This window comes from Phallusia mammillata, chromosome 3, assembly GCF_965637545.1.
Source record: "Phallusia mammillata chromosome 3, kaPhaMamm4.hap1.1, whole genome shotgun sequence".
Taxonomy (NCBI): domain Eukaryota; kingdom Metazoa; phylum Chordata; class Ascidiacea; order Phlebobranchia; family Ascidiidae; genus Phallusia; species Phallusia mammillata.
The window spans coordinates 20,664,150-20,680,355 of NC_137254.1; the positions used below are offsets into that span (position 1 = coordinate 20,664,150).

The following is a 16,206-nucleotide window of genomic DNA, read 5'->3' on the forward strand; positions in this document are numbered from 1 at the left end:
AAAGTTTTAAACGGTCAATGTTGGTAAATTAATAGGTGAGGCTAGGCTAATGGCTTATGTATTAACATCCAATTAAGTTTTTATTTACAAAGTATTTTAATGATGCAATAACAGGGTATGCTGTGTTATGGCTTACAAGCTTTGGCCCCACATTTATTCTTAAAATAATCTAGACAGCTGTAAAAAATATTTGACGGCTCCTGCCTTAGAGCAAAGTACTTTTATTGGTAGTTTAAAATCATCAAATGTTGGAAATAAAGTATTATTTGTCATTCCGTTGCCTGTAGTTTTAACTCTTTGATTATCTCACTATTTACTTGATTGCTAATTGATTCTCCAGTTCTCATTAGTAAGTAAAGTATAGATGTTCCCAGCCACATGTTGGTCCCAGCAAGAAGAAATGCTGTTGTAGTCATATGTTTATGAACTTGTTGAAATTATTTTGGGCTTGATAAGTTGAGTGTGTCATTAAAGGTTAGATCTCTAATTTTTGTTAATAAAGTCAACAGTTGTTGTTTTCTTGCAAGTTTAACTAAAATTGTGCTAAAACTTGAGATGTGCTAACAAGGTAACCATGGACGACAACATTGTATACACTTTTGTATTAGTTTTTACCATACTTATTGGTTTTCCTCTACGAAGTCTCTCTACTTACAAATGGAAACAAGTGAGTATAGTATATCATGTGAACATATGTGTTTCTGATTAACTTTAATTTAAAGTAACCAAAATTCATTCTTTGATCGCATGGTTTGAACAATAAAGTAACTTTACTAAATTATATTGTGAATGTTATACCAAAATTGCATTTTAAAACCATAGGTAGCCACTGGAGGAATTGGTTTTGGTATTGTCCTTGCAATTTGTGGAAATGACATCTTTTATTCTCTCATAACTATTCTTGGAAATTTGTTGATTATAAAACTAACAAGCAAGTAAGTTTTTAGCATATTCAATTGCATACATTGTATTACTTGCATATGTATATTAATTCTTCTTGCTTTTTGTGCAAAAAATGATTGCAATTTTTTTCAGGAACACCTCATTTATATCATTTGCATGGTGTTTTTTGTTTCTCCTTTTCTTTCGATGTGCAACATTTTTTAACCTGCCAAAACCCTCTCCTCTGGCCAATGCAGTGCAACTGCTACTTACCCTTAAGGTTAGTACAAAAGTAAGACAAAACATGTAAATATGGTATGTTATTGAAGCATATTCCTCAAAACTATGTCTTGGCTGTTCTAGATATCAGTGTGTAATTGCATATGTTATGTACACATATATGTTTACGTTTCTGCATTCAAGTTTACTTAGTATACCAATTGCATAAGATTTTAAAACCATACAGAACAAACACCCTTTTTATTTGCCGAGCCAGTTTTTATGTTCAGAAGCCTCTAATATATCTAAATTTGTTTTTGTGAATTTGCCTAAAATTCATGATCAAGAATTTTGAAACATCTCTTATAATGGTAAAAAATGATTTTTAGCTTGTGAGTGTGGCCATTGAAATTCGTGATTATCGAGTAAAAAAGGCAACATCTAAAAAATCAGATGATAATGAGGTCCAGTTAAAATTCCAGCTTGAGTTAATGTCAGAACCAACAATGTTTGAAATTATGTGCTTTTCATATTGCTATGCTGGACTTTTTACAGGTGAGTTACTATTGGTCTTCATGTTTTGATAGACAAATAGGCAAAGATTGTGTTGTAAGAATTGAAGATTAAAACCTCGTAGAATATAAAACACTAATTTTGGCGAAGAACCTGTTTTTAAACTTTGAAATTCCAGTCATAATATTTTATATCATTTACATTTATAACCTAACAAACAATTTGGCGAGCCAGTATATTCCATACATAGTATGTGCCATTTTTTTTATAATTTTTGATTTTTAAAATTTAAGCCTTACCAAAGTATATATATATATATATATCTCCTTTTATTGCCATTTCACATTTACATACCCTTCCTTGCAAGTAGTGACAAACGTTTGCAAATGACTGTATTGTGTTTTGACTAATACTTGATTTTGCATCAAGGTCCAATGTTTAAATATCGGACATACCACGACTTTCTACTGATGAGTCCTGCTGAAATGAAAAAGGTACCTTGGCGTTATGAGATTATGTCTCGTCTAAAACAAGTTGCTTTGTTTGCACCTTTATACCTGGCCACTGCTTTCTTTTTTACAATTGATTACCCCAAAACGGATGAGTTCTATGATGAGCCGCATTGGTACAGGTAAATTAAATCATTTGGTTAACTGTTGTAACCATGAATAAAAGCAGTTTGTCTTTATACCAGATGTATCCAATATTTAAAGTGCATTTTCAAATGAAGTTTAGTGTATGTCATAACAGCATAAACTTGTTGATCCCAACTTGTAACTACTAACGAAACAGGTTTTTGTGTATGAACCTACATAAAAAGATTTTTAGCTTAAGAAATATAAACCAATGAATGTTTTGTACACCCTTGTTACTGCAGATTATAACACTGTATGTTATGTCATTTTTCAGAGTTTTTTACATGGTTCCAATTTTCTTCATGGGTCGGATGAGATTTTACACAGCATGGCTGCTTGCTGAATGTGCCTTTGTTACTCTTACCTTGGGGGCTTACCCTAAAGATCTTTCTCCAAGACCAGGACATGGTCCTACTATTGACCCAGCATCCAAAAGGTTAATTATATATCATAGCCTAAGTTGTGTTTAAGTTGGGCTGGGCTTAGGCCGACTTTACACTCTGTGTTATGTCGTCTATTGTGTTGGTTGTCTTGGTCTTTTCTAAGGCTTTAAAGTATAGGCCTGTCAATCAAACTTTCGGGCCTAAACAGGATTCTTAAAAGACGTTCGGGCTTGTACGTTTGGGTTCGGGGGCCAAGTTCAGGCCTGTTTAGAACTCTGATATCTCTTGATCAATTGTTTTCTAACCAGGGAAATTTTAAAACTTAAGGGGAGGAATTTAATTTATACATGTGGTTGGAAATTAGACACTTTAGCTCTAGGAATATACCCTGTAAAGTTAATAAAATACCCAATTTTAAACACTCTTTGTATGGTTTAGCATTTACTATGTAGTTTATTGGGGAGGAATGAGAACATTTTGAATTGTTGCGTAAGGAATAAAATAAGAGTTGGGAAACACTGCTCTTGATGTTCCAGAACAATATTTAAAAGCTTTTGAGTATTTTATGCTAATATATCAATGTCCAATTGCATATATACCTAAAATTAAAACAATTCTCAGTGACTGAATTTGAAAATTTGAATGTTTTAGTCGGGACTCCTCAGAAAAAATAGAGTATGGTTTTGAGACAATCCGTAACATCAACCCATATGGATGCGACTTTACACCTACTGTTCGACTGGGGATGAGGAACTGGAATATGACAGTGCAGTGGTGGCTTGCTAACTATGTCCATAGAAGATGGCCAAACAGCTTGAAACAATTCAAGTAAGAAAAAACAGAGCTATATGCATTAGTCCAGTGACAACGATGAATATTTTCTGGCAGTACTGTACAAAGAAAAGTTTTGTAGCTTTTCAAGGTCCCTTACGTCACCAGCGGTGTGTTTTTAAGCTATACAGACCACAGAAATACACATTATTCCAACATCTGGCGCATTTAATAAAACAGTGGTTTTTGTTCTTGGATACCCTTTTGAACACTAGTTTTGTATACATGGCATAAATATGCAAACTTAATGCTCGAGTCAGTTTGTGCAATTGCTCGTCCGAGCATCGGTACCCAGTACTCGGGTTCTGGCCAGGCTCGGCCCATCCCTAGCTCTGATAAGTGTCTTACGGTTTTAAACTTGACTTTTCACAATGAGCATAGATGTTTGCATTTTACTTTTTGATTAACCCCGCTGAAAGTTAGGGATTAAATTCCAACATTACAGTTTGAGGTTTTTTGTTGCACATTAGCAAAATATATATGTAAAGAAACTTTTCTTACACCCACATCTTTGAACGTATCACTGATATCACACCAGTTTAGCAGTTTGCAACATAGAGCTGCGCCGAAAACCTGCTGCATATCATCGTTTGACACGAGGCAACATTATTAGCTTCCGGTGTTTAAATACATGTAGTGATTTGCGTTGCTGTCATAAACACGGACGCGCTCATGATGATAAACATAAACCAAACAACCACGCAAGTTCCATGTGTTATAAAGTACCGTAACAAAGTTTTGACGTTTAATTTGCTTTGAATCTTGTATGGTTACTTTTGTAAAATTATATTTTACAAACGTCTGGTAGGGTCACAAACAGTGTTTGGGCCTGAGTAGTAGGGAAAACGCTCCTGTTAGTTGGATTATAGTCATCTTCTTTTGTACGTCAAGCAATCTATTCCTTGACTACTATTTAGGAACACTTTTCGTCGAGTTTTTATATTTTGGCGTTTTTAACTATTTTGGAATACGTTTCGAAATTGGTGGCTAAATTAACCCATCATTTTTTACTGGATTGAAACAAATGGTGTTTCACCTTTTGTTCAGAAAAACATAAATCGTTGATCCTAGTTTTGAACCAATAACCTTGCGAGCGTAAACCCTAAGGCCCGGAAACCCTCAGTTGTCCTAAGGTCGTCTGACAAGTTGCGTGGTGATTTGTGATCATTTCTGCTAAATAACTTCTTTTGTCCCTAGAATTGCGGGTGTGATGGCGGTCAGTGCATATTGGCACGGAATCGATCCTGGTTTCTTTGGTGCATTTCTCACAATGATATTTGTTATGATGGCCGAGGACCTCTTGAAAATTGTCGTGAAGAATCGCTTACCGGCTTCATTACATAGTGCATACGACTGGTAAGATGTCCTTAAATTTCTGGGTGCTTAAATAGCTTTGAGAAAAAAGAAAATTTCGACTCATACCTTGGTACTGCAAACCACAAAATAATAAGAATTTTTGTGTTTTTAGTTTCTTTGATGCATTTTATTACAGATTAGGACAGTGGTTCTTAACCTTTTTGGTGTAGTTTCCCACTTAAGTCAATAACCAACTTCGAATTTCCCCCTCTGTTATTTTTATAATCATGTTTTGAGCCCTACGTTAACAACAAATATTCTTTAAATGAAATAATTTTTGTATACTGCAATCTTATTTAGTTTAAATAGTTAATCTGTGAGAGATTAAACTTTTTGGAATACTGAAGAATCTGCTCTGCTTGCATTGGTCATTTTTTGCATCACAATCAACAAAGGAAAGGCTTTTATTCGCGCACAACAGCAAAGTCATTGATGGTTTTAGTCTTGTCTGTGATGTAACAAACGGCCTTTGGATTTGTGTGTCTTGTAACCCTTGGTTAAATCAATCTTACATGTTGTTGCAGAATTTTTTTAGTAAAGTAGCTTTCAACGGTTAATTCAAAGCCGGATTTGACCATCGAGCCCGAGTTTGCTCTTTTCAAGCTTACACAATTTCCCACCGAAAACATTAAATTTCCCACTAGTGGGAAATTTCCCACCGGTTAAGAACCACTGGCTTAGGACACAAAACGGATGTTACGATTTTAAACGGCATTTAAGGGATAAACATAGCAAGTTGTTGCCGCTAACTAGATTTCTACACATTAGTCACATCATAAAATACGTAATCACTTGTATCTTTTTTGCCAATTATACCAGTAAATTCAAGACTTGTTTTTCTATTGCAGGGTGAACTGGTTTGCTAAGATGCGTTCGTTCGAATACATGTACATGGCCTTCACCTTGCTCACATGGCACGATACATACAGGTAGAGTTCATCGAAAAATGTTAAACTTTACTCAAGTTGAAAAGAATGCCATCTGCATTACTATGCTCTGCCTGCTGTCAATTTAAGTGTGTTGTGATGAAACAGTTTGATCTTGTATTGACCGGTACAAACTGCATACTATATAAACCCAATAACGCTTGTTGGCAAAAGCACTTGTTTTTACCGAAGTGTTGACGTTCTTCTCAGGTCGCATAAACTAGAGATGTACCGAATATTCGGTTTTCCGAATTTATTCGGCTGAAGCGGCAATTTTTACTAAGATTCGGTTTCGGCCGAATAATTCGTTGCGATTCGGGCGAAACCGAATCTTTTACGAACACAAAATTGAACCGTAAAACGTGTCTTTTCCCTCTTGTAAGGAACCGCACAATTTTCAAACTACGTCATAACTAAACTAAAAATGCATTTTTCTGCCCTTTTGCCTGGTGGAAAAACACATGATGCTTTTATGTCGGTCGCGTAGCGTACGCGTGACGTCATATCCGAAATTTAGGTCATTCGGTACATCTCTAGCATAAACCAGGGTAGTAAAACCGAAATGGACGTTAAAAAAAACAAGGCGAAAAAACGTATGATACCACCCGAAACGTTGGTGCGAAACAATATATTTGCTGGGAAAGCGTAACTGACTTTACCTAATTCGTAGTTTTTGACACATTGTTGTTTAAATACAGGATATTGTCAAAATGTATTTTTGTTCTTCAGATATTGGAAGTCTGTTTACTTCTGGCTTCACATCACCGCTTTTGCACTAATCGGTATTTGCACACTGATTCGAACCGTTTTAAGATCGCCGAGAAAATCCGACGCACCAAGAGAAGGGAAAGTTGACAAAAAAGACTAAACTAGGGAACGCCAACTTTTAATGTTTTTTTAATACTTCCCTGAACCGAAAAGAGCCATGCTTTGTTTTGCAATTCTCATTTTAGATTTTAATCTGTGGCTTTGTCAAAAAAAACCAATCAAAATATAAAAACTTGTAGAATGCCTTCAATTTAAAAAAAATATCCGTAAGATTCTGCCAAATTTAAAAAGTCCGCATTTTTTTATGCTAAAACTACCTTAAATGAAGTAGTGTGTTGACACATCAAAAAAGAGTGTATTGCAATTTGTATTTTATTGTCACAAACGCGTAATTGATATTTTGATTAAAATCATTACAGGTTATATTTGTGAAAATTTTAAATTCTATGCAAATACTAAATTAGAAAATGTGAATTGTTACCGGTCCAACTTCAGCTTAAAAACAGAATCGCCGAGTTTCTTGCATGTTATATGAAAACGTAGTCTAAGTCTTCAAACGTCTGGCAATTTACTGGGTCCTTTTGTACTTAGGTAATATTTTCGACAAAACTTTCTTCCAAATAAGAAAGCTATTAGATGTAAACGTTTTCGAAATTTGTGATGAATATTTGCTCTTCCTAAAATGTTTCTTTACTGATTTTCTGCTTTTAGCGGTGGTCTTGCCTTGCTGTGCTTTTTATATGTTACCAATGTATACTTACAACACCATGATTGTATTGCCTTTTAAATCACGTTTCTGTACGTAAATGTGCACGCTTACATAACTACCCAATTTCATGTAACCTGCAAAAAAACGCCATTCATATTTTGAAATAATTGCCCATAAATTAGAAACAATACATCATGTTGCTAACACAGCACTAGCCACAAAACGTTTTCTTGCAACAAAACTGTAGATGATTTTAACTAAAACTAAACAATACCAATACTGTTTTTATTGAAACACTAGAAATTCATCTTGTTTTACAGTTTTCTATATTTGATTTGTTTGGTTTTCTTCAGGATTTTAGGCACGACGTAGGCTCTATGACGTAATATAATGTATTCTGTTAAACAATGCGGCGTAAAGCTGAAACCTCCATCATTGGTCGTAACGTACGTGGAAAACTCGTCCAACAAGTTGAGATGTCGAACGATGCCAGTACGAAATTTCAAGGAAGGTTCAAGTAAGTTTTTCTGGGTCGCTACAGCCAATTACCTCTATGCGAATCCGTTTGTGGTTTATGCTAAAATCGTGTATCAATTTTGACAAAGTTTTTGGTGCAATATGAACTGAATATGCGATTCAATAAAGATTTCTTTAAAAATATGGTCAATGGACATGCTATATTAAATGGATATGATGTTAACCTAAGACTTACGTGCACCATTAGTATTATCTATTTAGGTCAGTCGTTCCCAACCGGGGAGGAACTCGAATTTTATAAAAACTGCAAAAAAAATTATATTGTAAATGTTACAGAATATTTTTGTGTGTACATTATTATGTCCATTCAAATTTGGACCCGGTTTACATTTGGTAATGGATTCTGAATGGACATCCCAAATTATAAGGTCTATTTCAAAATGCTTTAATTTTTAATGTTATATTTGTTTTTCTTCTTATGGGGAGGAATGAATAGTTCGAAAATGGGCGAAGGGAGGAATGTAACAAAAAAAGTTGGGAACCACTGACTTAGGTCCCAAGTAGTTAATACTAATGGTGCACTGAAGTTTCAAAAACATTTCGGCATGCTTTTTGGCCATTTTTTCGGTTTCGGTCAGATATGTTTCAAAACTTGAACTTTCAAAATCGACGTTTTAAAAATGTATACGTTGACTAATTGTTGTATCTAGAAAACACGAGCCACGTCTGCAAAATGTTAGGCGTTTTGTTTAGTTTACTTATCATTAAAGTTGTTTTATAGTGTCATAAAGGAGTTCACTGCCATTAACTACATAAGGTTCAGTTCAAAACATCAATCAGGATGTAAGTTTTCATTTCAGCCTTTGAGCCCAGTATTCAGTTTTGTTTCTAAACTTTTGCGGCAGATTTGGTATTATACTACCGTTTCTGTGGACCATACGTTAATCAGGTATAAATATCGCGTTAAAAATAATGTTTATGGAAAGATGCGGCAAATTAGATACTATGATATGCTTTTGTTTTATGACCTTAAAAAGCTTACATGTTTTAAGTATTATTGCATTTTAGACGTTCCAAGATTCGCGGAAGACATGAAAACAAACCAAAGACACCGAACATTGTTGAATGAGGTTTCATTAATCCAAATAGAAAAAATGCTTCACATCATTCAAGCGCACATGAAAGGTAAATATGAAACCACAAAGTAATTTGTTTTCCCTAAAACCTATTCTTGTGTTAGAAGCGCTTTATTTACTACCTATTTTTAATTTTATGCTTGACATAATAGTTCATTCAATGCGAAACGATCTATACGTGAAACTCTTCCCATATGTTTTGTTTTCTATTCAACCCTCGACTTTAAAGGATGTTGCTGATCCTTTCTTTATATAATGCAACATAGTACGCCAGCCCTTGATACCGAAACAATCCGTTTTCCCAAATATTACCACATATGACAAAGCATAGGCAAGAAAAACGCTTGTGGCACACTTACCACCGAACCTTTGTATAGTATAGTTCCAGACCTGGTTTTCGATTCAAAAATCCCACCGCTGGTTAGATTTTTTAGCTTATGCTTTGCCATTTGTGTGAATGCTTAGGAGGCTTGGTTTGGAATATTATTACGTCTTCGATAGCCTGGGGTACTATGGTTTATAAAGGAGTATGTCGTGATCGCTGGTCTGCACGAACACTTTAGGTTGCTCCCAGTATGAATATGTTTTATCTTATTGCTGAATAAATGTGTAAGGTTTTGGTTAAAGTTAAACATAATATTCAGGGAAAGCGTTAAGCGAAGCTGTTGAATACGCCAAGCAGCAAGTCACCATCGACCCCAATCAAGATCTAAACAAGTTGGGTGAACAAGAGGTTGGTCGAAAAAGTTTTAACTTTAACGCTTTACTTAAAGGGTGTTATAGGTCAGACTCTGCATACGTTTTTACGCCACAATATGGTTTTATGGTAAGCATTGTTTTGTGGACGGGTTTTGCCAAGAAATGTGTTCTGTGCCTGTAAGGATTGCAACTTGTCATCAATCATAAGAGGCGTTGTTGTTTTTATCAAAAAGTCCTTGTAATATCCCTGTGCTGTCCACCGGTGTGTGACACCTGGTACAGACCTGTAAGTCGGGCCGCATTTTTCAGTCAATTGGTTGGGACTTAAGTTTGAATTAAGCGAGTTTGTGTACTAGGTTTGTTTGTGTCGCAATTTCATCAAATTTGTATATATAGTTGGGCTGGTATGTTTGGGGTGGCACCTTTGGACCGGGTCCGGCCTCAATTTTGGAACCGCTTACAACGCAGACTCTGTATATGCAATAGGTCAATCCCAAATCATTGAACTCTAGGCGTAGTTGAAATCGCTGTAGTCGTAGCAAAACCTTGCCCCAATTTTGGAAAGTTATTTTGGTTTCTCAATAAAGTAAAATATCGACTATATATTTTAAATTATTAAGTATGCAATATTTTTCAAATCATAGTCTAAAAATTTTACAATTTGACACTTTGGTCTCATAACTCGGTGTTTTCAAAACTTGTTTGTTTTCTGAAGGTGGACAAAGCAAAACGAATCATGGACGAAGCTTTTGAGAGCAACCGCATTAAACCTGACGACCACGATTTCCAGTACGACGTACAGGTAAACAGTTACAATAGTAATACAATTTGACTGAATTTTAGGCAAATTTACAGGCACAAATCAGTTTATGTGCAATAAATTGTTTACAACATCTTTTATACGTTTACTCTTGTTCACACATTTTCGGCATGTGAGCTACCACAAAATAACTACAAAAAAGCAAAATATATATTTGTGTCAATTATACTGAAGATTCTTTTTTAGTATAATGTGCGTTTAATTACCTGATGTATATAACCATGTTTTTGAACCATTTGAAAAACGCCAAATTTTTCGAATTTAGTGGCATACCTGCCGAAATGACTATCATGTCTCCATTTATCAATTAAATGACAGAAATGAATAGGCTTACGTCTATTAGTTTCAATGTCACCCGGTTCAGCTGAGAACTAGAGCATAAACACTGGAATAGGTTAGCTAAATTTTAAATTAGGAACTAATTTTTTGGTTGGGTTGATGTTATTACGTATTACAAAACCTTACCCCAACCTTAATAGCCCTATAACCGTTAGCATTTTTACACAATTTGCTTTTAAACATTTGCAAATGCTCTTGCGCTATTTAACGGCATTTGAAAAAAAATTATGATGTGAGTTGTTATGGTAGTATAGCATAGGCGCCGAGTTTTACAAAAATGCAAGGTGGCGGACGTAAATTATTACGTCACTTCATGTGACGTCACTGATGCGTACAACCACACGAGCTCCAACTAGAAAATACAATGCAGCGTTCGTCAAATTTTTAAAAAAATGGAATAACATTCATTTGAAACACTTTGCTTTAACGTTATTATTGGCAACGTTTAGGAAATGTTTCGTCAAGTTGTTGCTCTCGTATTACCTAAAGTCCTAAAATAACCATTTATTAAAGTACAATCGCATTGTCACAATAATGGCCATACATTCGCTGCCAACCATTGTGTGTTTGACGTCATAAACAAAACACTAACCAAAACAGGTTGCAGTTTCGGCACGTTTTGGTGTTTTTTGCCAGTACGCTTGTTTAAAAGCAAAATTGTTCCCAGATTTTACGATGTTCCGTACGGTACCGCTACAAACAAATCAAAATATCCACGGTGGCCGCCACCGTGCTTTACAAACGCAAGGCCCACCGCCCACCCGGCAGCATATTTCCAAAATGTTTCCGAATTCGAACCACAGGGCTTTTTAAGCCAACCACAGCAGCGGTTGCCGTTACGTCACGTCTAGGTTGCTGAGCGGTTATTTTGGCTTCAGTATTGTCGACGTTGCAAGTTTTATGTCAGTTTTGATTCAAAAAAACGTTTTAACAAGTCAGAACATGGTGAGGACTGATGCATTTTGGATGTTTGAACTGAAGGTAATGTTTATTAGGTTATGTATAGCAGTAAATTATACACAGATAATTTTTATTGAGTGTAAAATCACTTTTGTGCAATATATGCTTCATAATCATAAATGATAAATTATACACTCATTCTTTTTATAAGTCTGAAATAGATTTTGTGCAAAATATTTTGTATTATTAATGGTATGTGTTTGTTTAGGATAGCAACGCATGATTACGCATCCCCTTCAATCAATCAATCTCAAAATTGTACTTTGTATATGATGAGCACTGCATGCAGGCAAGTTTGCATGGCATAAAATAGTGTATTATGCCTCATTGTCTCTAGTGCAAGCACCTATGATCAACGCAATTTAACACATTATGCATGCCATACCTTGGGATCAACAAACTGTTCCTAACCTACAGAAATGAATGGTTTATAATTGTACACAGTGCAGTTCACCTACGCCCCCAGGGCAAACAGCGGAAAAAAGGCTCCAGCAAACACACAAAACATCGCATATCTCCAGTTCTAGTACAGGTAGAAAGGTGCAGTTCTGACATAAGTGTACACCAGGCACACCATTTGCATAGTTGTTCCAAACATCTCCCAGTATTTTCAGTTTTGAATGTTGTTCTGTGCCACCAATGTATATGTTATTTTTATTGTGCATGCTGGAATTTTGTCGTAAGTTTACAATAAAACAGGTGATCGTGAAATAGCAAATTGAAGTAGTGTGCTTGAGAGCCAATGCAGGATTAAAAAAAACGACTACAGTATAAAATAAATTATGAGAAGATTTACTTGTGCTACCATATTTATTGTTTTTCTTGTGACATTGAAATGATAATAGTCCCAAAAAATGTTGTACAGAATAGCTACCACCTAAAAACAGCTATGCAGCAGTGTCAGAAATTTATTTTCCTTATCTCACCTGATGTGAGCAGCTTTTTCTCAGTTATTTTATCTTTTCTTGTTTGCACCAGTTTTGTTTTTTATTTGCAATCTCATGTATGAAACAAAACACCTTTTTACTTACAATGCTCCAAATTAGGGTTAGCAAGCTTGGCTATTGACAGCACTCTATATGACCAGTCTTATTTGTCAGCAAGTTAAATTAGTTTGTCTTGACCTTGCTACACAGGCTATTTATTTTCCTTCATGGTTTACATTAGTTTATTTATTTGCAACTCTTTATATGGAAGAAAACAGTTGTACCTAAATTAAAACATTATATCACTCATTTCAACAGTCCTCCAAAAGTTTGTTTATTATGCATGCAGTAACCACAGTTAAATAATCAGTCAACACAGTTCTATAAAGTAGATCCAATGATAATCTATTGGTATCACATTCTCCATGATAGTCAATATGTTTACTAGTACAATAACTTTAGTAATAGCTAAATGTCAAGCAAATGCCCTTTAACTTGGAGTGCTTCATGTCTCCGATCTGCCCTGCCTTTTCCTGTAGTCCATCCCTTCTCAAGGTTTTATTTGTTTTGGCAGCACAACTGCTCTTTCTTGATTCCAGACTTACAGGCCTAAACTCTGGTGGCTTAAGGCACACTAAGCTATAGGTAATCACTTTGGAGCATGGAAAAGTAAATTCTAATTGTTAAACAACAAATATGATTATGCATCCATGCAGGTTCTGGAATAGCAAATAGCCCAACCTACAATCCAATAAATTAATCAAAAGCCAATTGCCCCAATCTACAAACCAAATTAGGCAATAATAGTAAGCAATATGATATCTACCAGCAGTAACAATTTTATCCAAGACCATTTAACAATTTATACAATAATGCACGGAAAAGCTGCAAGAAAAAAAGTAAAACACAAAAGGAAATGAATTTTTTGTACCAACCATACCAAGAAAATATATAATTTTAATGTCAGTACCAAAAAAAACAATGTATTTTGCTCCCAGCATTGCGGCTGCCAATTGAGTTTCTTCCAAATGAATGAAGTGCTGATCTTATTTGTTTCTAATACTTTTTTAGTTTCCTTTTAATTAAAGTCACTAGAGTGCTTGGTCTTTATAAACTCAGAACACTATTAAATTTAAGAAAAGTTCTCTGCAGTGTAGTCCGGACATTCAGTCACTGGTTTGTGTGATGGTCCAGCAATGCTATCAGATAATGAAGTGGTTGGATTGTTTTCCATGGCATTTGAACAGCCACCATGATCTTATGTAGATGTGTAGTGGCCAAATCACTAAAGAATTTCACAGATGGTGCATGCTCCTGCCCCAATGCAACGCCTGCATACATTTGCTTCTGAGGTGCTGATCCCTGATCCATCCCCAATTGGACTACCACATCACAGGACTGTAAGTGAGGCATTAGTCTGATCCAGATTGGTTGTAGAAGCCACAAACACTATCTCAGAAGATTGTAACATCATTTTGTGGATTCTTTCCATGATCGGCCTTACAATGGCACAAACATAACAAAGCGGATCTTAGCCTCAGATTCTTCAGCATACTTCTGTATAGCACAAAACAAATTTATACCACTTTATGCCCCAAAGTTACATTTACGCCAATGATCCCAGAGATGGTACACAGAGCAGGGTTTTGGATTATGGCAGTTGTTAGTGACTGCACTTATTCCATCTGTAACAAGCAACTTAGTCTCATGGGTTTGTAATGCTTGAGACACTGACAATCATTGCCGAAAATACATGAAGAAAATCTTTTTTGTAGATTCACTGATCTTTAGCTAACCAAGGTTTCCGGCAGCTTTAAGCAGGTGATTGTGGTTAACTGCCAAACTTACTATACATGGATGAGTAGAAACCAACTTATGTGACGTTTAGTTGACTTGGTGTAAAGTTTGATCTTAACATCCATAGACACAGGACACAAAGTGTTGACTTTGATACACCAGCTTCATTATGGCAAAACTGATTAAGATGGCATTTAAAGGTTTCCCCAAAATATTTTAGGGTTGAGAAATGTTTTGTATACATTTCAGCTAGTAATAGAAACTACACAAAAAGACTTAAGCCACTCGTCCCATTCTTTTGCTGATTGTAAGGTCAATCTAAAAAACATTTCTTTACTTCCTTTTGTTACTACTGTAATTTTTCTCCAAGTTCCACCATTTGCTGCAGGGAATCCACTTAACAATATCAGATGATTATTTACAAAAAAGCTTATAATTAATTATTAAAAATGCCTTTTAAAATGCTTATATTTTAGTAATACAATGATAAACCACGCACAACCTTAACTTTCAAATATTGTAACTCAAGGCAGATTGACTGGTTACTACGCAAGCTGTTGTGAGATTGGTTCAATGAGTCGACTAGGCTGATTGGTTAAAAAGTCACATGACCCGGGAAAACCCGCCTTTGTGATTGGCTTAAAAAGCCCTGTGGTTCGAATTCGGAAACATTTTGGAAATATGCCACCCGGCACCTATGTAGTATAGGATCTCCCATTCGATCAACCAATATGCAATGCAATCGACTTATTAATTAGGCTACTCTTGCCATATGCAATAGGTTGAATTGAAATCTTCTTTACAATCAATCAATTTTCAGGTGGACTTTGATGAAGTAGCACCGGTTGAAGCGTCAGGATGGGACAGCGAATCAGATAACGATGAATTCTAAAGCAACGTTTCTCTTTTTACGTTTACAGTAGTTTCTTTTTTATTACAAACGACTCTATTTTAAAATAGAACCTCAACGGTAGTATTGCAACAAATTGCGCAGTGCAAGGTTATAAAAATATTAAATAGTAATTAGTTTTGCCAAGTTGGCAAAGCAAAAAGCACTTCCCAAAGTTGGTAAAAGAATATGACGAAATTTCGCACTTAGGCTTATTTGTATTGGCAAGACACACTGGAAGACATTTGTCAAAAGTGGAAACGTGCATTAGAGTAAATTGGTATTTAACTACAGTAAACCTCGGTTAAAGGGGATTCGGTTAATCAGGATCTTCACCTAATCCGGACAAATTTCTGGTCTAAACGGGTCGAGATTAGCCGAGATTTACTGTATTTACAAAAACGATTATGTTTTTTGCTATGTCTTGATGAAGGCGTCTGGAATAGGACGTCGAAACTTGGTATAGTTCGGTGCAACATTTGTTCTAGTTAAACCTTAATTCATGGACATAACTAATATACCGTTAGTCAGTTTACATGTTTAGGTATTTTTATTTGAGTCAATGACTTTAAATATGTGTGACATCTTTGGTTTTAATCGAATTTAACTTTATTACCAACTAAACCTCTATCATTTCTTTTTTGGCATTGTTAAATGTTAAAACAGCACTGTGGCTCGTTTATAATTGTTTTGTGTTTTTCTAATGTACTTTTTTATCTGCCAAAAAACGTTGTAATACAATTATATACTTTTCCGCCAAACATACAGGTAGTTCTGAATTTGCATTGTTCATGTAAAGATTTGTTCATTAGGCCTCTTTCCTTTCTAGAAAAATGTTCAAACAAACATTTCTAGTGAAAGTTTCTGGGAATCATTTCGTATTCTGGTACCAATCTTATAACGATTTCCACCTTTCATCCTATATGCCACAAGTATAAAAA

General features: G+C 35.3%; 2 protein-coding genes across 3 annotated transcripts; both read left to right on the top strand.

Annotated features, from left to right (window-relative positions):
* The first annotated feature begins 485 nt into the window (after positions 1 to 485).
* On the top strand, positions 486 to 7,575 carry LOC145218499 (membrane-bound acylglycerophosphatidylinositol O-acyltransferase mboat7-like). Its single transcript, XM_080085912.1, has 10 exons — positions 486 to 667; positions 823 to 935; positions 1,036 to 1,162; positions 1,491 to 1,656; positions 2,044 to 2,245; positions 2,524 to 2,685; positions 3,284 to 3,460; positions 4,661 to 4,819; positions 5,668 to 5,748; positions 6,475 to 7,575. The coding sequence occupies exons 1-10, from the start codon at positions 575 to 577 to the stop codon at positions 6,611 to 6,613; spliced, it is 1,419 nt and encodes a 472-aa protein (XP_079942038.1). The 5' UTR covers positions 486 to 574; the 3' UTR covers positions 6,614 to 7,575.
* A 31-nt stretch (positions 7,576 to 7,606) lies between these two features.
* Positions 7,607 to 16,030, top strand: LOC145218506 (centrosomal protein of 19 kDa-like). Of its 2 annotated transcripts, XM_080085923.1 has the most exons (6): positions 7,607 to 7,739; positions 8,481 to 8,542; positions 8,768 to 8,884; positions 9,480 to 9,568; positions 10,250 to 10,336; positions 15,197 to 16,030. In XM_080085923.1, exons 1-6 carry the CDS (start codon positions 7,630 to 7,632, stop codon positions 15,266 to 15,268), a joined length of 537 nt encoding a protein of 178 aa, XP_079942049.1. In that variant the 5' UTR covers positions 7,607 to 7,629; the 3' UTR covers positions 15,269 to 16,030. The 2 variants fall into 2 exon arrangements, with proteins under 2 accessions (XP_079942049.1, XP_079942048.1); XM_080085922.1 differs by lacking the exon at positions 8,481 to 8,542.
* The last annotated feature ends 176 nt before the right edge of the window (positions 16,031 to 16,206 follow it).

What these genes read in the sequence shown, in the direction of transcription:
- LOC145218506 (XM_080085923.1), top strand. Translation starts at nt 7,630, where the DNA reads ATGCGGCGTAAAGCTGAAACCTCCATCATTGGTCGTAACGTACGTGGA. An exon ending in AAATTTCAAGGAAGGTTCAA is followed by an intron (nt 7,740 to 8,480) that starts GTAAGTTTTTCT and finishes GTTGTTTTATAG; the next exon opens with TGTCATAAAGGAGTTCACTG. An exon ending in ATTTCCAGTACGACGTACAG is followed by an intron (nt 10,337 to 15,196) that starts GTAAACAGTTAC and finishes ATCAATTTTCAG; the next exon opens with GTGGACTTTGATGAAGTAGC.
- LOC145218499 (XM_080085912.1), top strand. Translation starts at nt 575, where the DNA reads ATGGACGACAACATTGTATACACTTTTGTATTAGTTTTTACCATACTT. An exon ending in CTACTTACAAATGGAAACAA is followed by an intron (nt 668 to 822) that starts GTGAGTATAGTA and finishes TTAAAACCATAG; the next exon opens with GTAGCCACTGGAGGAATTGG. An exon ending in CTATGCTGGACTTTTTACAG is followed by an intron (nt 1,657 to 2,043) that starts GTGAGTTACTAT and finishes TTTTGCATCAAG; the next exon opens with GTCCAATGTTTAAATATCGG.